This window comes from Rhinoraja longicauda, chromosome 25 (assembly GCF_053455715.1).
Source record: "Rhinoraja longicauda isolate Sanriku21f chromosome 25, sRhiLon1.1, whole genome shotgun sequence".
Taxonomy (NCBI): Eukaryota; Metazoa; Chordata; class Chondrichthyes; order Rajiformes; family Arhynchobatidae; genus Rhinoraja; species Rhinoraja longicauda.
In genome coordinates this window covers 8,886,067-8,906,764 of record NC_135977.1, presented here as the reverse complement: position 1 = coordinate 8,906,764, position 20,698 = coordinate 8,886,067, and the positions used below count along the sequence as shown (strand labels likewise).

General features: G+C 44.1%; 1 protein-coding gene across 1 annotated transcript in view; it reads right to left on the bottom strand.

Annotated features, from left to right (window-relative positions):
- Positions 1–20,698, bottom strand: part of sppl3 (signal peptide peptidase 3) — a 142,052-nt gene that overhangs the window by 79,594 nt on the left and 41,760 nt on the right. The window contains exon 2 of the mRNA XM_078421257.1: positions 5,620–5,697. Coding sequence (XP_078277383.1) covers positions 5,620–5,697 — 78 coding nt within the window. The remainder of the gene's footprint in view (positions 1–5,619; positions 5,698–20,698) is intronic.

Here is a 20,698-nt window from a genome sequence, read left to right as displayed (position 1 = left end):
ATTCATTGCCACGGTCGGCTGTGGAGGCCAAGTCAATGGATAATTTTAAGGCGGAGATTGACAGATTCCTGATTTGTAACGGTGTCAGAGGTTATGGGGAGAAGGCTGGGAGACTGGGGTTGAGATGGAAAGATAGATGAGCCCTGATTGAATGGCGGAGAAGACTTGATTAGTTGAAATAGCCTAATTCTGTTCCTAAAACTTATGAACATGGTGTCTAAAGCCTCACCAGGTCCTTGGCTACTGTAGTAAGCTTCAGTTCTTGAATTATTTATGACACAGGAGATAGAAACTAGGTGAGCTTGAGGATCTTTTTATATTCTGAGTGGTGGGGATGGCCGGCAAGAGAGATGCTCCTGCTTCAGCAAGATAAACCTGCCTTCATCATGGTTGGCGTGCTGAAGCCACAAATCCACCGGCAGACCCTAATATGTTGGCAAAGGACAGCACAGAGTGGGGCGGCTGAGGTGCAGACGGGTGGGCGGAGGGTTTGGTGGGAAGAGTGAGGAAACTGAGAGGACGCGTGAAAGAGGATGGAGAGTGATGGAAAGCACATGGATAAATTACCCCTCTGCCCCAAACGAGCACGGCCGGTGTGCGTGTCGTCCAAGTGTGTGGTCAGTGTGCAGTGTGTGCACTATGTACCATTAGCCCAAGGCCTTTATCTGTGCAATCCAAGCAGCACCTAGCTAACGGCTGTCCCATGTTAAAACACACACACACACACTCAACCTGCAATGCACAAAACTGGAGTGGATGCAAGTCATCCTCAATCATTTTTGTACATCACCCTATCACTCGTACAATGGCTTTTTATCATATTTCTGAACAGCGTTAAGGGCAGCACGGTGGCGCAGCGGTAGAGTTGCTGCCTTACAGCGCCAGAGATCCTGATTACGGGTGCTTGTCTGTACGGAGTTTCTACTTTCTCCCCGTGACCTGTGTGGGTTTTCTCCGAGATCTTCAGTTTCCTCCCACACTCCAAAGACGTGCAGGTTTGTAGGTTAATTGGCTTTGTATAAAAGTAAATTGTCCCTAGTGCGTGTAGGATGGTGTTAGTGCGCGGGGATCGCTGGTCAGTGTGTACTTGGTGGGCCGAAGAGTCTGTTTCCGCGCTGTATCTCTAAACTAAAAATAAACTAAAAGCATATTCAATGGCTCAGCATTAGATTTGGGTTAATTGTCAACAAACTTAGTGGAAGTTCAATTTTCTTGTGCATTACAAGCATCATATAAAAGCGGAGGCAGACATAAAATGCTGGAGTAACTCAGCGGGACAGGCAGCATCTCTGGAGAGAAGGAATGGGTGACGTTTCGGGTCGAGACCCTTCTTCAGACTGATCATATAAAGGCGAATGGGTACCAATTCCTGAAATACTTTTACAAGCGTAAACGTGCTGCGTGGAGACCACTTACAGCTCAAAAAATGAAGGGCCACTCAGGGAATGATGATGGATAATTGATCTGTAGATCAAATCCTCCAAGCCACAAGTTAATACAGAATACAAACACTGCCAGCTTAACAGGATCAGGACACATTTCGGTTAAATCTGGATAACAACATTCAGTGAAAGAATGAAAGAATGCTCAAAAGCAATATCTACTTTACACGGCTCACAAGATACCCCTGGGAATGAGCCACAAAAGATAGAAAGATCCTTAATATGCTTTCTAGATATGCACACACAAGTCCATAGCAGTTCAAAGTACAAACATCCAGTTGTAGTTACCGGCTGACACAGTTAAATCTGGATCAAATTTGCAACACCAGAAACGTAGCTGCCCAGGTAAACTTCCAAGTTTTGCCAGCAGTCACATAGCAAAAGGTAGATTTTAAGACAAAGTGAAACAAGATTTGACCGTAGTCAGGAATGAATCCGGGTCCCTGGCACAGTATGGCAGCGCCTCTATCGCTGCGCCACTGTGCCGATGTGCGTTTCTCACTGTATATTTTTTGCTCCTCATCTGTTGCTTGTTGCTAATATCTTACAGATGGCCCAAGTGCTGAGATTTTGTAAAAACGAAGAAATCAACTGCAAGGTGCTACATAGTCATGGCACCATATTTGAATGCACTGGATATCGGCGTGGTTTCTACAGCTACCAGCGAGATTGGAAACACCATAACGTGGCAAAGTGACAAGCCACATTTTTTAAAAAGCAAAACAAAGTGAGAGTTTTTAGGCAATGCATGCCAAATTAGTTTGGTAGATTGTGCAAGAAGGAACTGCAGATGCTGGTTTAAACCAAAGATAGACACAAAAGGTTGGAGTAACTCAGTGGGTCAGACAGCATCTCTAGAGAAAAGGAATAGGTGACATTTCGGTTCGAGACCCTTCTTCAGACTGACACGAGATTCTTCTGGCATTGAGAGTGCTGGGCAGAATTAGGAGGAGAAAGAATAGGAGCAGTTGAATGAACACATATTGGCACAGGGCAGCACAGTGATAGAACTGCTGCCTTACAGTGCCGGAGATCCTGACTACGGGTGCTTGTCTGTACGGAGTTTGTACGTTCTCCCTTGGACCGCATGAGTTTTCTCTGTATTCTCTGGTTTCCTCCCACACTCCAAAGACGTGCAGGTTTGTAGGTTAATTGGCTTACTTAAATTGCAAATTGTCCCTAATGTGTAGGATAGTGCTAGTGTACGGGGTAATCACTGGCCAACATGGACTCGATGGGCCGAAGGGCCTGTTTACATGTTGTATCGCTAAAGACATGTAAATTAAGCCTTGAAGTCATCCATTTGTTATCATTTCTGCTGGTTCAAATTGAAGGTAGACACAAAATGCTGGAGTAACTCAGCGGGTCAGGCAGAATCTCAGGAGAGAAGGAATGGGTGACGTTTCGGCTCAAGACCCTCAGACCGAGGAAGGGTGTCAACCCGAAACGTCACCCATTCCTTCTCTCCCGAGATGCTGCCTGACCCGCATTTTGTGTCTACCTTCAGCAGTACATAGTACAAACCACATGAAGCATAAAGGATCCTCGTCTTTTACTACTGCTTTTTAACATTGGGCAGGAAATATATTTTTCCAACTATATACTTCGCCATGAGCAACTATTGGGAGAAACTGATCATGCGGAAAAAATACCAACGCACAAATCTGAAAGATGAGAGGGCATTTCTATAAAATTGCCCACTTTACACTTTACCCAGTCCAAAAATGTCAAATAATTTCTATTACATGAAAGTAAAATACATGACTTAACAGGGCTGGAAAAGCCCAGTCATAAATAAAGGAAGTGGAAATGGAACAGATCAGTTGTAAAATAAATATTTGTCACCCAGCCGGTCTGCGGTAATATTGAATAATTTAATAAAGAAAACTTGGAAATGTTTGACATTTGATTGATTCCAATGCCGAGATCACCGAAAATGGTAGGTTTCAAATTAAGAGTCCGTATTTTCTGCTCATGGTTTATAGTGTCACCAAGCCGTATGGCTCAGAAACAGGCCCCTCAGCCCACCTTGTTCATGCCGACTAAGTTGGCAAACTGGATTAATCCCATTTGCCTGATTTGGCCGATAACCCTCCAAACCCTTCCTATCCATACATCTGTCCAAATGTCTTTCAAAAGTCATAATTGCGTCCGTTTCTGTAGATTCCTCCGGCAGCTTTTTCCAGATACGGACTAACCTCCAAGTGAAAAAATGTGTAGGATGGAACTGCAGAGATGCTGGTTTAAACCACAGAGAGACACAAAATGCTGGAGCAACTCAGCGGGACAGGCAGCATCTCTGGAGAGAAGGAATGGGTGACGTTTTGGGTCAGGTTATGGATTTCTTTCCTCTCAACCTCTCTGTTCTCCACTATTCTTTCCGCCTCATTCTCCTGCTCTCACACCAAGCCTTTCAGATCATCCTTGAAACCTCTCTCTTCAACCAAGCTTTTGGTATTTGGCTGTAACAGCTTATCATAATTAATTTTTGCCCGATAAAGCATCTTGAGATTTTTGGCAATATAAAAGTTACTCCAGCCCCCCCCACCCGGTTACAAATATCCTACTTAAGGACATCCGTACAAAGCTCCCATAAGTACGTACGATTAAATCCAAAGGAGAAGTAGTCTAATGGAAAGGAAACGTTTACAGATAACCTTCCTGCAGTAATCAGACACTATTGTCTCTTAAGCACATAGCCTTCCAGTTTCACCGTGGGAGGCCACTTATGGGAGTTGTTTGTAAATTGACAAGCATTTGCATCTATTCTTGCTTGTGCAATGATACTCTGTGAAACATTGCGTCATCCAGTGATACTCCAAAGCCCATCAAAACCAGCCACTGAGCGTGGGACTTCCAGCTTCTGTATCATTGTAAATACACCAGGGAAGACAATAAATACACGTTCATGCTAAGTGTCTCTAATCATCACCATTCATCATAGTACTGTGGTGTATGGTTATTGTAGCGTCCATCCCAACTCATGGGTAAAACATGTCTGTTAAAATGGAACCCATTCCCAACTTGCGGGCAGGCTGCATGTAAAATGAAAAGCAAAGACATTTGCAGATGCTGGAAATTGAACATAAAACCTGAAAAACACTGGAAATATTCAACAGCCCAGGCCACATATCCAATCCACTCACTGTCCATTTACTGGGGAGTGCCTAGTGTTAATGCAAGATTAGAAATGGAAAGCACACAGACTGGAAAAGTCAATACAGGAACAGGATATGAATGCGCACAATTTTCTGAATACGAGGACGAAGTCTGGAGTAAAAATGCAGGAAGTTGAAGGACACAAGTCAGAGGGGGGGAAAAAAGAACGGCCTTTAAAAATATACATTTTTCTACATTACATTTTGGGACATAAACTACAAAAAAATGGAAACACGAGGGGCCAGGGAAGACATTAAACACGAAAACTTAAACAGCAAAGCAAAACAAGTTCCATTCTTAAACATCAATTTACAAAAAGGGGGTCATGTTGTCGACCTCCCCGTGGCGAGCCCTGTCAACTGGCCTCAGTCAGGCGAACGGCGACAAACAGAGACAGCACAAGCAGAAGCAGCTTCATAACTTCTGTTGCCTCAGACGCAAGAAGAAGAATTTACAAAAAAATATTCTACCGCCCACTTCCACATATATTTTCTAATGCACAATGTGCTTCATTCTTTCAGAAACCCTTCAATTAATTTATTTTGGTTTTGTGTATGTGTGTGTATGTGCGCGCGCGTATGTACCGTTAAGAAGACAAGTGTGGCTCAGGCTGAAATACATTCCCGTTTTTCTATACATCCTATTGACAAAAAGCGGTCATTCAGCCCACCAAACCTACGCTTGATATCAGAACATTCACACAAGTCGTTCCCCCCACCCCCCATTTTTCTCCGTAAGATATTGTGTCCCTGTATCCAAGTTGGCCAACAACTTGTTCCGAATTATTGGCCCACCCTACCATCACTTGGGGTGATTCTACATGCCAACATATCTTAAGAACGTGGGAGGAAAGAAGGAGCATCTGGGGAAGCCCATGTGGTGAATGGTCCCTTTGTTGTTCCCACAGATCCCATCTCAGTAGAATGCACACACCAGCACTCTGTAATACCCACAAGTCACACACTTTTCCCAAATACATCACCACCCCCCCCCCCCCCCAAGTCAACAAGACACATACCTGAAACTTCCATAGACAATGAGTAGAATTGAGATGAGGAAAGTAGATACTTGACTGGAATCCACAAGGGAATAAGCCCTGAAGAAGAAAATAAAATTCAGATTATTATGTTATTAAAAAATATAAGGCACTGTATCATTATTATAATCATCCTGCCTTGGGAATACGTCAGCGTTCATTCTTCATTATAAGATCAAAATCCTACAACTCCCTTGCCAACAACATAGGTGAAGTATTTCCATCAGAATCACTGTTCAAGAAGCTCACCACTATCTTCTTGAGGACAATTAATGCGAATCATGCCTGCAAGCCCTTGTCCCTTAAATTAAGTACTCAAATATTCTTACTATGTACACATCCGGTGTGGCCAATTCTACTGGCCAGTTAAGCCATACCTGAAAGAGAAATGCAAGGTCTGAGGTAGTTTCTGTAAATAGTGCAGGTTGATCAGTACAGGTGTCTGGAGGTGACGGAGAGAAGGCAGAAGAATGGGGCTAGGAGGGAGAGATAGATCAGCCATGATTTAATGGTGGAGTCGACTTGATGGACCGAATGGCCTTATTCCTTATGACCTTAGACACAAAATGTTGGAGTAACTCAGCGGGACAGGCAGCATCTCTGGAGAGAAGGAATGGGTGACATTTTGGCTCAAGACCTTTCTTCAGACTGAGAGTCAGAGGAGAGGGAAACTAGTGACAGATCAAAGAAGACGACGATCAAGGATATGTAGAACGATCATTGTTGGCTGAGGGGAAGTTTCTGCAAAGTTAACTGACTAGAGAAGTAACTGGAATCCCTGGGCAAAAAGGTACACACTATTTACTAATCCCGATCACCTAGTCGCTGGTGAATGACGAGGCCGCACCAAATTGTTCAGTTATGGCATACCCAGACTGATTTACACAGGCAAGTCTCAGACATGAATAACAATTGCTCTGCAGATCAGTCATGATTCAGTGGCAGCACACACATATTAACGTTTTAAAAGTTGCAAGTTCAAGCTCAGTCCAACTCAACATAGATATTTGGTGTAGGAAGGAACTGCAGATGCCGGTTTACACCAAAGATAGACACAAAATGCTGGAGTAACTCAGGTCAGACAGCATCTGCCGCAAACAGCATCTGTCGACGCACCAGTTTGACTGCCTGACAACGGGAGAAAAACAAAAGAGGATTTAAGACTCTTTTTTGCCTTCCATCACAGTGAGGAGGTGCCTGGAGGAGTCACTGAGATGGTTGCTTATGTTAAACTTATGTAATTGTGTGTTTTGTGCTCTTTACTGTCATGACTGTATGGCAACGACATTTCATTCACATTTATTTTTGAATGACAATAAACGCTTCAATTCAATTCAATCTGGAGAAAAGGAATGGGTGACTTTTGCGGGTCGAGATGCTTCTTCAGACATTGGTGCTCTTTAAACCAAGGAAACCTTTTCTCTTTCACGTCGATGAAAAATATATTAAAAATCAGCGAACGATCAGTGTTCCAGGTAACAGAATTTCCTCACCCAAAAAGATTCAATTGGTGACTTATCTCATTGATGCTCTAAAGACCTTTGCGGTGCCAAAATTAATGGCCACATTTTCCTGAACTAAACAAAAATCATTTCCTTTGTAGCAGTCCTCCAAATACAACGTACTCTACTTGGCAAGAAACTGGGAATCAACACCAATCTTCCATCAATTTATCCTCAATGAGGTGCATGAATATAGTTATTGTCGATCCCTCCAAAAGAGGCAGTCTTGCTTAAATCTTAAATAGTAAATAGTGTAGAAATTTCCCGTTATTTAGCCGGTGTCAAAAATAAAAATACGATCTGAAAACTTTAAATGGACAACTGTTGTTAATGAGAGCCATCCATAATTTTTAAAAATGTTTTAAAGAGAAAAAAATAATTCAGAGAACAAATCCAACAAATAGGCTCCAAATCCTGAATTAATTCACGCAACATGCAAAATACACAAATCGGTTTCTTTGAAAGAGTTTCCGGACTGAAAGGGTTAAGTGTGAGTGCAGTGGAGCATGTCCAAGCATGTCCTAACACGAGGGGCTTTGTTTCAAGGGTGTTGATGATGAAAGAGGTATGTGACCTCCCCTTTGCATAAATAAGCAGGGCTTTGGATCGGACCTTTGTGTGGGACCTCGAGGGACAGCGAGTATGTAGCCATACTAAGGTTGCTCACCCACACCCGCACGCATGAATAAAAAGGTATTGTTTCATTCTTAAGGTGACTAAGGTGTTTTTTGTTGTCTGAAAGCGCGGGTTGAACTTTAACATCTTGAAAACATCAGTTCCCAATGCTGAATTGCTAATTGCAGCTAATCTTACCGTATCCAACCAAGCTTACAAAATTCATCATAATCTCTACACTTCATCATAGTCTCTAAACTAAACTAACTCTCCTTCACCCTCTGCCCTAATATCATTCTGTTATTCTTAATATCTTATGAAGTGTTATTTTGATTTTAAATAATAAAATTTGTTTCTTGTGGCTATCCAAGATTAGTTCAGGTGGTTGCTTTATAGATACCCTTATAGTAATGTGACAATAAGATCTAGCACAGTCCAGATAACACATCTGGAAAGACGCATTCGAGCATTGTAATTTTCTGGAAGGTCTATTCAAATTAGTACAAGCAGAGGAGCATTAAATGAATAAAAAATGCTCAACAAACCAATGGCCAATTGGTCAGCACTCCTACCTAACGCTGTTTCAAACTCAATATTATTTTGTACCAATGAAATTTTGTACTCAAAACAGATCTGGCAGCTTAAATCTAGGCATCAGTAAGGTGATATGGATCAGCAGCAATGTACACTGCCACGATCCATAACTTAAAAACTTGGCATATTCCTCACTCAACCTCACTTTCATGCCGGGAGATCGATCAAGGAAGAGGGTGCAAAGGCACGTCCAAAATGTCCGTCTGCGAAGCTACATTATAGGATAACATGCACACTAAATATCAAAATCGGACATCGCTAACCGATCTCACAACCAATCGATTACATGAAGCTTTGCAAACTACATCTGGTCATGAATGGCAACGAGCATTTAAATAGCGGAAGGGGCATCAAGAATCTTTCCACCCTCGAGTCCCGGTAAACACGAATGCTAAAGGCAAGACTGAAGCGTTGCACATAACTTTAAAGCCGGTGCCAAATTGGTGATCCACCTCTGCTTCCTCATTGATGATCCACCTCTGCCTTCTCTCGAAATCCCGTGTCACAGCCAGTCTTTAGTTGATTACATTTACGCCACATATCTGGAACCAGCAGAGAGCACTGAACACTGTACCAGGTTAATAAATCCTGATGCATTTTCCGTTATGAGTTAGGGCGGCACAGTGGTGCAGCGGTAGAGTCGCTGCCTTACAGTGCCTTAGACCCGGATTCGATCCTAATAACGGGTGCTGTCTGTACGGAGTTTGCACGTTCTCCTTGTGGCCGCCTGTGTTTCCTCCGGGTGCTCTGCTTTTCTCCCACGCTCCAAAGACGTGCAGGTTTCTAGGTTTATTGACTTCTGTAAAATTGTGTCTGGTGCGTAGGACAAAACCAATGCAGGGGTGATTGTTGGTCGGTGCGGGTTCAGTTGGCTGAAGGACCTGTTTCCACGCTGTATTGCAAAACTAAACCAAACTGAAAAGGTGACAGGTCAGGCAACACTAAAACTGCAATGCAATTGAACCCGTGATCCAAAATTAACTACATCACAGGTCGAATTGTTCCAGTTCAGTTACAACTGCCGCACCTAACCAACAACATGGAAAACACCCCAGGCATGTCCCGGTCATAAAGCAGGGCAAATCTAATCCAATTAATTACTGCCCAATCAGTCTATGCTCAAATATCAAGCGATGGAAGTCTGTCTGTAACAAGACTTTCAAATCACTCATTAATAATCCAGTCCTTAATGCAGAGTGGATTTGTCAGAGTCGCTCAGTTACATGCCTCCTCACAGCTTTAGTTTCTTGTTCCGCCCTCGGATTAAGTTCCAAAGGTGCAGCGAGTGCAATTATCCTTGACATCAAGGGTGGATATGATCAAATTAGACATTAAGGAGCCCTGGCGGAACTGAAATCAATCGGCATTAAGCAAGAAAAAAACCCACTCCAACCACTGTAGTCATATTTTCCCAACGGAAGATGGTTGTTGCTTTTGGAGGTCATTAATTCCATCTCCAGGCCGTCAATGCTGGCGATCTTGAGGGCAATGCCCCAAACCCAACTATCTTTGGTTGTTTCATCAATGACCAATCCTCTATCGTAAGCTCAGAAGTAGGAAACACCACCTATACCCTTTCTCCAGAGGTGCTGCCTGGCCTGCTGAGTTACTCCAGCATTTTGTATCCATCTTTGGTGTAAACCAGCATTTGCAGTTCCTTCCTACACTTATCTAACAGCACCTTCACAAAGCCACAATCTCCATTACCAAGATGAACATGGGCAGGGGGCTCATGAGAACATCGCCACTTGCCGGTACCTCTAGAAGCTGTACATCCTCCTAGCTTTACAAATGTATTTGCAGGTTTTTTTCCTTTATCGCTGGTTCCAATTCCTGGAACTCCGTATCCAGAGCACCATTATCGCAAATACTGCAGCTGTTCTTCAAAAGTAGTAAATGCAGGGCTTACAATAGACAAAGCAAGAAAGAGCACAACATCAGACCCAGGAACAGATTCTTCCTCCTCTGTCATCAGGCTTCTGAACAGTCCTTGCATAACCTAGGGTATTGTCCGAATCGCCTTTACCTCATTGCAGTCATTGGACTTTGTCTACAGAATTATGGTGTGCTACAAAGCTGTGAACTATATTCAAACTTTTAAGCTTCCAAAAAACTGAATTATTTGAAAAGCTACAAATGAACCAAGTAGATTTAAATTAGTACTGACAACTTTATCGAAAATAATTGTTCAAATAAATGAACCATATAATAGCTCTTCAAAAATCGTCATGTTGAACTCTTGAGTCACAAAAACAAATGATCAATCTGGGAACTCAACAAGATACTCAGTAGAAACCACACCAAACTCAGTATCATTCTGGGATTAAAAAAGAACAATGCTTCTTGACATAACGACAGATAGTTGAAAGTTTGGTCAGAGATAAAGGGGTAGGGAAAAATGGGAAAGTTTAGAAAGGAAAGAAACTCCATAACCCAAATTTCTGTAGGCACAGTTACCAAAAGAGGAGTGGTTAATATCAGGGATATGCAATAGGTCAAAATTTCAGAAGCAGAAAGATCTTGAAACATTTTAGGTCTGGATGAAGCTGCAATAAAGAGTAAAGATATCACGGGGTGACTTGAAAGCCACAGAATTACGGCTTTATTGGATAGATAGCAAATATGTCAGCAAGCACAGGGATAATGGTTAAAATGGTGTGCAATAGGTAATTTGGATGAGCTCAAGCTAAGTGAGTATGCAAGATGAGAGTTTGACCATGAGATACTGCAATGGATCAGTCCACAGGCAACTGAACCATTCTACCAACAACTAGAGACCAGTCTTGAACTTCTATCTACCTCATTGGGGACCCTCAGACTATCATTGATCGCTTTACTGGCTTTATCGTGCACTAAATGTTATTCACTTTGTTCCCTTTATCATGTATCTGTACGCTGTGGACGGCTCGATAGTAATCACGTATCGTCTTTCCGCTGACTGGTTAGCACACTGCAAAAGCTTTTCACTGTACCTCGGTGCACGTGACAATAAACTAAACTCAACTCGAGCAACACCTCTCAGAACAAAGAAAATCTTTTTTTTTTAAATATAGAAAACAATTTGATGAATAACCTCACAAGGTAACGTTCAAAATCAAGTGGATTAGAAAGAAAATGAAGATTTATTTAACCAAATTAAAGTTAATGATTATGCATTTCACATCCTTTATGCAGTCAGACGTGTATCGCCATCTTGATAGAAGAAACAATTCACCATTGTTTTGAAGCCCATAAATTAGGGGCATAATTAGAATTTCTTCATTATGTATTCCAACTAAATAAAGTTTCACTTTTGTTTAAAATTTTTGTATTTTGTGACGTCAGAATGTTCTGACTGAAGCTCATAAAACAAAAGCTTTAACTATGTTACTACTTGAATTGGTACAACGTCCTAATATTTTCCAGGAATTTTGTGTATGTTTCAAGTGCCAATATAACGCCATGGCTTCAATGGCTGGATTTCTTTTTTTTCTTTTAATTACTACTGCAAAAAAAGTCCTTATTTTCCTTTCTTGTTCAAGTGGGCAGCGGTAGAGTTGCTGCCTTACAGCGCCAGAGACCCGGGTCCAATCCTGACAACGGGTGCTGTCTGCGTGGAGTTTATACGTTCTCCCTGTGACTGCGTGGGCTTTCGCCAGGTGCTCCGGTTTCCTCCCATACTCCAAAGACGTATAGGTTTGTAGGTTAATTGGCTTTGGTAAAAGTGTCCCTAGATTGTAGGATAATGCTAGGGGACGGAGTGATCACCGGTGGGCACGGACTTGGTGGGCTGATGGGACTGTTTCTGCGCTGTATCTCTAAAGTACAGACTAATACTGATATATTCCATCACAAATGTTACAACAGTAGCTTGGGAATCTGGGATGGTTGGAAGGAATTGGACCGTCTATAATCAATCGCAGAAACAGCAGGGTTTGCCATTCCAGTTAGCCTGCCGCTGTTGAAAACTGCAGACATGATGAAAGGAATGGATCAACTGTTGTCTGCAATAATAACCATGACGTAATGTTGGAACATTGTCAATGGGCACAGCCGAAGAATGATCTTCAACCAGATAAAGCTGTTGAGCAGGGAACGTTTCTCCGAGCAACTTGCAGCTGTAGAATCGCATCAGAACAGTGCAGCCACTGTCCTCAGATCCTCAGGAATTAGTGGAAAGCTAAAGAGGATCAATCCGGGAAAGGCAGCCTATATTTCCCTCAGCCCAATTATAGCGTCTCGCCACTAAGATGCATGTAGAGTCAAAGCAAGGCAAGAAACAGGACAAATAGCTGCTACATTCTTGTGGAATGACTTCACAGAACGTGGCTAATATTCAGTACTACTTTTGAAGATCTAAAGGCTAATGAATAACACACAGAGCCTGCACATGCATAATTCTCTATTAATGATCTTCAATATGTTTGATAACAAAGGTAATTTAACATGGCCGTCTTATTCTATTCTCTGCTACTTAATATTTCCGTGCTTAAGGAGAGCTTTCCTCTTATTCCTATAACGCTTTGTATGCAATTGAAGCTCAAAATGGAATCTCCGCGTGTTCTTATAGCAAATACTTGATGTATACAGCAAGTTAAATTTGGGGGTGGCACAGAGACGCAGCAGTAGAATTGCTGCATTAGCATCAGGGACCCGGGTTCAATCCCGATTACGGGAGCTGTCAACATGGAGTTTGTACGTTCTCCCCATGACCTGCATGGGTTTTCTCCAAGATCTTCGTTTCCTCCCAAACTCCAGAGGCATGCAGGTTTGTAGGTTAATTGGCTTCGGTAAAGATTGTAAATTGTCCCTAGTGTGTAGGATAGTGCAAGTGTACGGGGATCGCTGGTCGGCGCGGATTCAGTGGGCCGAGGGGCCTGTCGCCGCGTTGTATCTCTAAACTAAACTAAATTAAGACTGACAACATCCCTGTTGCAAAATCCCTGATAGTTCAGCTTGAAATTGGATTGGTGAATTAGAAGCTATGCACTTTTTAATCAAATGGAAACCCTCAATTTCCTGCATGAACGTTCCCAATCAGAACCCACAGTTGAACCGCGAGATCGGCACGGTGACGCAGCGGTAGAGTTGCTGCCTTACAGCGAATGCAGCGCCTGAGACTCAGGTTCGATCCTGACTACGGGCGCAGTCTGTATGGAGTTTGTACGTTCTCCCCGTGACCTGCGTGGGTTTTCTCCGAGATCTTCAGTTTCCTCCCACACTCCAAAGATGTACAGGTATGTAGGTTAATTGACTGGGTAAATGTAAAAATTGTCCCTAGTGTGTGTAGGATAGTGTTAATGTGCGGGGATCGCTGGGCGGCGCGGACTCGGTGGGCCGAAGGGCCCGTTTCCGCGCTGTATCTCTAAATCTAAAAAAATCTAAATCTAAAGAATCTACTTCCAAATCAAGACCAAACCCGTGGTGCTCCTGACGTGTGCAATAAATCTAGGGCCCACCTTTGCAAAGCCATCATGGATGCCAAGAGACTGTGCCAAACCCAGCTGGAGATGGTTGAGAGTTAAGTTTCTCGGTGTAAATATCACCAATTTATTCCTGGTCCAGCAACATTGAAGTCAATGGAATTTAGAAGGATGAGAGGGGATCTTATAGAAACATATAAAATTCTTAAAGGGTTGGACAGGCTAGATGCAGGAAAAATGTTCCCGATGTTGGGGGAAGTCCAGAACCAGGGGGTCACAGTTTAAGAATAAGGGGTAGGCCATTTAGGACTGAGATGAGGAAACATTTTTTCACCCAGAAAGTTGTGAATCTGTGGAATTCTCTGCCACAGAAGGCAGTGGAGGCCAATTCACTGGATGTTTTCAAGAGTTAGATTTAGCTCTCAGGCAGTGGTAACTTCACCAATGACTCGTAATTTTCTTCGACCTCCTCACAGAGCTTGATCTTCCAGTCGTTTTTTTCCAGTTTAATTAGTTGTTTATTGAAGTAGTTGTACAAACAAGGAGAAGAACATACCGGACTTTACTTATTTTGCATACAAGCATGCAAGCTGCTCTGTCCCTGTTCTGGTCCCAGGTCCTTCCAGTCGATGTTCTGTCCAGGTCTGGTAAGAACTGTGTACTCTCCCTGGACTGTGTACCTGGATCCTCCCAGTCCCTTATGCCTATATATATATATATATATATATATATATATATATATATATATACACACCATCCTGTACATCTAGTGACTGCCCCCAAGTGTCCAAAATAATACAGCAAGATATATCTAGACAAAATAATATAATATGCCAACACATAATAGCCTAAACATAAATGGTTCCCACAAGGCTAAAGAAATCAAGGGATATAGGGGAAAAACAGGAACCGGGCACTGATTTTAGATAATCAGCCATGATCATATTGAATGGGGGTGCTGGCTCGACAGGCCGATTTTTTTTTTAGATTTAGAGATATAGTGCAGAAACAGGCCCTTCGGCCCACCGAGTCCACGCCACCCAGCGATCCCCGCACATTAACACTATCCTACACACATTGGGGACAGTTTTTACATTTACCCAGTCAATTAACCTACATACCTGTACGTCTTTGGAGTGTGGGAGGAAACCGAAGATCTCGGAGAAAACCCACGCAGGTCACGGGGAGAACGTACAAACTCCGTAAAGACGGCGCCCGTAGTCAGGATCGAACCCGAGTCTCCGGCGCTGCATTCGCTGTAAGGCAGCCGCTCTACCGCTGCGCCACCGTGCCGCCCCGACACCTATTTTTCTGTTTCTATGTTTCTAGACTTGATGGACCAAATGGCCCAATTCTGCTCCTATGACATGACCATCGCTACAATCAAGTCAAACTCAAACACTGTCACCCTTTACTCCCCACTGTACAGGTCTCTGGCAGGCAGCATAGATGCAGGTGGCAGGTACCCATTAGATGTCACAACCTGTTATGTCCTTGAGACATCCCAATGTCAGGGACATTTAAAAACTATTCAATTAGATTTGAATAATCTTAAAATACAAAAAGCAAAATCAATATTTGGTGTACTTTAAAAACACAAAAATAGTAGGCAGCTGCATGTACCCTTCCCCCACCCTCCAGAGTCCACAACAGCTTTCACATGAATGAGCTAATGTTTGTACGCCAAACATTCCCTGGTGTCAAGCCCAGAGGCTGATGCAAAGTGCCTCCAGATCTTCCCTTCAGTGAACCACTGTCAGATGCACTGGCACATCTCGGGCAATGTTGGAGGACAAGAAGCCTTGAGGCAAGAGTGGCTGACAGTCTGCAGTTCCAAAGCCTCTCAATTTCATTATGGAGAAAAGTAAATGGGGAAATTACGTCCAATTACTGCTTTTAAAATGGCAGAATGATTAGTTCAGAGGTTAATTATATATATATTTAAAAATACATGAATTCCTCATTTATTTTCCTTCCATTTCAGAGAGCATTAACTCTTTCTCTGGTATCACAAAATGCTGGAGTAACTCAGCAGGTCAGGCAGCATCTCTGGAGAGAAGGAATGGGTGATGTTTCGGGTCGAGACCCTTCTTCAGACTGATATCGGGGGGGCGGGACAAAGAAAGGATATAGGTGGAGACAGGAAGACAGTGGGAAAACTGGGAAGGGGAGGGAAATAGAGGGACAGAAGAGCTATCTAAAGTTAGAGAAGTCAATGTTCATACCGTTGGGCTGCAAGCTGCCCAAGCGAAATATGCAAAGTGCCTCCAATTTGCGGTGGGCCTCACTATGACACTGGAGGAGGCCCATGACAGAAAGGTCAGACTGGGAGTGGGAGGGAGAGTTGGTGCTGAGCCACTGGGAGATCAGGTTGGTTAAGGCGGACTGAGCGAAGATGTTGAGCGAAACGACCTGATCTCCCGGTGGCTGAGTACTTCAACTCCCCCCACAAAATAGTATGAAATACCCGCCGGGTATGATTTCAAGGTATCTCCTGTGTCGCGTTTTGCAGGCATTGAGACTTAATTGTGTGCACGTCAATGGAGAGAACTGACAGGATATTTAATCAAACAGCATCACAGTTCAGCCCAATCCCCGTCCTCAGCTCCAGACACATTTGGGCCGTTTTGCTGGATCGTGATGAAGTGCAAATCAAATTCTGCACCAAGATCAACAAAAGTAGCCTACCACCACCACCACCACAGTCATCAATCTCTTGATGTTTGGAAAAGATTGATTTTTGCTTAAAGGTCGTACCTATAATAGCTATTGTGACCGAGACGAAAAATTGAATTTGTTTTTGGCAGATATTAAAAGGTGCTTTCTACAATTTATTTGTTCAGATTTAGCAACTACATGCTCATGGGTTTCAGTGACCTCTAAGTTACTGGGACAGATACTCGGCTGCGTTTAATCTTACATTTTTTGACACCTCTCTCCCCTTCTCGATCTCTCTGCCTCCATGTCTATTACAAATCCACCGACTACCACAGCTACCTTGACTACATCTTCTCCCGCCCTGCCTCTTGCAAGGATGTCACCCTTGCTCTCAATTTCTCTGTCTGCCACATCTCCTCCCAAGATCAAGCTTTCCACTCTAGGACCTTCGAGATGTCCTTTCTCCTTCGTAACGACGGAGCCCTCCTCCGAGCCCCATGTGTCGCACAGCTCTGCTTTAGTTCCCCATCTCCCCTCATGGTACAAGAGTTCCCTTGGTCCCTATCTTCCAACCAACCTAATCTCCATATCTAACACATCATATACCTGGACTATCTCTGACATCTCCCTCCCGTTTCTGGACCTCACCATCTCCATCACAGGAGAAAAATTAGTGACCGACATTTATTACAAGCCCACCGACTCGCACAGCTATCTGGACTACACTTCTTCCCACCCGGTCCCCTGCAAAAAGTATATCCCCTACTCCCAATTCCTCCGTCTACGCCGCATCTGTGCCCGGGATGAGGTGTTTCAGACTAGGGCTTCCGAGATGTCCTCGTTTTTCAGAAAACGGGGCTTCCCCTCCTCCATTATAGACGAGGCTCTCACTAGGGTCTCTTCTACATCCCGCAGCTCCGCTCTTGCTCCCCATCCCCCCACTCGCAACAAGGACAGGATCCCCCTCGTTCTCACCTTCCACCCCACCAGCCAGCGGATCCAACATATCATCCACCAACATTTCCGTCACCTACAACAGGACCCCACCACTGGCCATATCTTCCCATCCCCTCCCCTCTCTGCATTCCGCAGAGACTGTTCCCTCCGCAACTCCCTGGTCCACTCGTCCCTTCCTACCCAAACCACCCTAACCCCGGGCACTTTCCCTTGCAACCGCACGAGATGCAACACCTGTCCCTTTACCTCCCCCCTCAACTCCATCAAAGGACCCAAACATTCTTTCCAGGTGAGACAGAGGTTCACCTGCACCTCCTCCAACCTCATCTATTGCATCCGTTGCTCTAGATGTCAACTCATCTATATCGGCGAAACCAAGCGCAGGCTCGGCGATCGCTTCGCTGAACACCTGCGCTCGGTCCGCATTAACGCCACTGATCTCCCGGTGGCCCAGCACTTCAACTCCCCCTCCCATTCCCAGTCTGACCTCTCTGTCATGGGCCTCCTCCAGTGCCATAGTGAGGCCCGCCGGAAATTGGAGGAGCAGCACCTCATATTTCGCCTGGGCAGTTTGCGGCCCGGTGGTATGAACGTCGACTTCTCCAACTTCAGATAGCTCCTCTGTCCCTCCCTTCCCCTCCTCCTTCCCAGATCTCCCTCTATCTTCCTGTCTCCACCTATATCCTTCCTTTGTCCCACCCCCGACATCAGTCTGAAGAAGGGTCTCGACCCGAAACGTCACCCATTCCTTCTCTCCCGAGATGCTGCCTGACCTGCTGAGTTACTCCAGCATTTTGTGAATAAATCGATTTGTACCAGCATCTGCAGTTATTTTCTTATACATCATTCTCAGATCTATCCAACACCATCAATGTAATCTCACCAGTCACACCTTTCTGTCCCCACCCCTTTCTGTTTTCTGTTGAGACCACTCTCTTTGTTAACTCCATCATTTGCTCATCCATTCCCACCCAACCTACTCTCTCCCCAGGCACCTTGCCCTGCCATTGCAACTCCTCTCTCTGCACCTTTTCCCTGGCCCATAACAGGAGCGTCCACATCACGGGGTTGGAAACTGGAAGCTAATTCTGCTACCACCACCATCTATTCTACAAGTGATGGCTCCCACTGATTGTCGCCGGAAGCTTCCGTCCTTTTCAGGACGGACGATGACAGTGATGTAACATTTGAAAAATGGATGATGGACACGAAAGCAGAAGACCTCTTCCCTCACCTCCACCCAGGGACACCAGCCCATCCACATGAGGCAGACGTGCACCTGCACCTCTTCCGACCATATCAATTGCATTCAGTGCTCGCAATGTGGCCTCCTTTGCATCAGTGACACTAAACATACCCGAGGTGACCGTTTCACCAAACACTTGCATTCTGTCTGCCAAAGCCTGCTGCTGCTCCCAATCACTAACCCCTTTAACGGAGACACCAGGAACATCAGACTGAGGAAGGGTCCCGACCCCAAATGTCATCTATCCATGTTCTCCAGAGGTGCTGCCTGTCCCGCTGAGTTACTCCAGCAATTTGTGTCTCTTTTTGCTAACTATTTTAACTCCCTTTCCCAATCCCATACCAACCTTTCGGTCCGTAGTCTTCAGTGTCAGAGCGAGGCCATATCTAAACTTGGGGAACAGCTCCTCATATTGCGCTTGGGTGGCTTACAGCCTAACTGTATGAACTGTGAATTCTCCAATTTCAAGTAAACCCCCCAACTTGTTCCCTTCCCGTCCACTGTACATTCATCTCCCATCCTAGAGTTCCACATTTTTCTTTTATCCACCCTGCTTTCCTCTCAACACATAGCCTTTCCTCTGACTTTACATTTCACTCCTCTTCTTTGCTTCTCTGACATCCTTTCACCTCCTATTCACCTCTTTACTCCACACATCTGCCTATCACCTCAGCTGTGCCCACATCTCATTTGCCAGGCTTTGTCCCACCGACTCGTCTTTTCCAGCTTTCTTCCCCCTATGCCCATCAATCTACAGAATGCCCCCGATTCAAAATGTCACCCGCCCAGTCCCTGCACAGATAGTGCTGGGTTCCTCCAGCACTGTGTGTTTTGCTCAAGATTCCAGCATCTGCAGTTCCTTGTGTCCCCAGGCCACATTTATATTCAGATGAATGGTCGTGACTCGAGATGTGAACTGTTCATTTCCCTCCACGGATGCTTCTTGACCCGCTGAGTTAATCCATCACTGGTCCTTTTTTCCCCTCCAGATTCCACTATTTGCAGTCTCTCTGCATACACCATCTGAAATCTGTGCAATAGTCACTGCTAGCATGGTGCATTTTTTCCCCCTAATATCATGAAAAGGCATAGTTTTTCACTCATTAACAATAACGCATAATTCATTGAAATCCAATGTTTTATTTTACAACCAAAACAGTTTCCCTCGTAACTTTTCAGATCAATATATCCAGGACAGTTTTGCCTCTGATGGCATTTATAGTTAAGAATTATCCTACCGTGTAACACAATTCCATCCAAGATGATTTTGTTTTCAACCTTTTCTAAAAAATCTCATGTTTCTGGTTCAGTTATGGGCTTGTATGAAAATATTTTGTACCTTCCAGATCAAATATCAATAAAATCTCTCCGCACAATAAGTTTCATTGACAACCACAGTTGACTTAAATGTTGAGCGACTCAATATCAAAGCCATAGTTTAGTTATACAGCGCGGAAACAGGCCCTTCGGCCCACCGAGTCTGCACCGACCAGCAATCCTCGTGCATTAACACTATCCTACGACACACTAGGGACAATGTACACTTATACCAAGCCAATTACCTACATACCAGTACGTCTTTGGAGTGTGGGAGGAAACTGAAGATCTCCGAGAAAACCCACCCATACTTTTTTTAAAAATTTGAACACATCAACATAAACCACTTGTGTGGGAAGAAACTACAGATGCTGGTTTATGCTGAAGATAGACTCAAAATGCTGCACCAGGACAAGCAGCATCTCTGGAGAGAAGGAATGGGTGACGTTTCGGGTCGAGACTTGACTTGACTTGATTCCTTCTCTCCAGAGATGCTGCCTGTCCCGCTGACTTGGTCCAGCATTTTGTGTCTATCTTCATCATAAACCACTCCTCCTTTCTCCCACGTGCACTGATCCCTTTAAATTCTATCCGCTGGTTGTTTTATATCATATTCCATAATCTAATCTTTCCACAGATGATAGTTTTAACTGGATTCCATTTGGACATTAGAAACATTTTATTTTTATCCCCAAGTACGGACACTCCTTGCCTCTCCAAACAAACTCCCAATGTTAAAAGCCTTGATGTGATTATCACCCTACACCCTC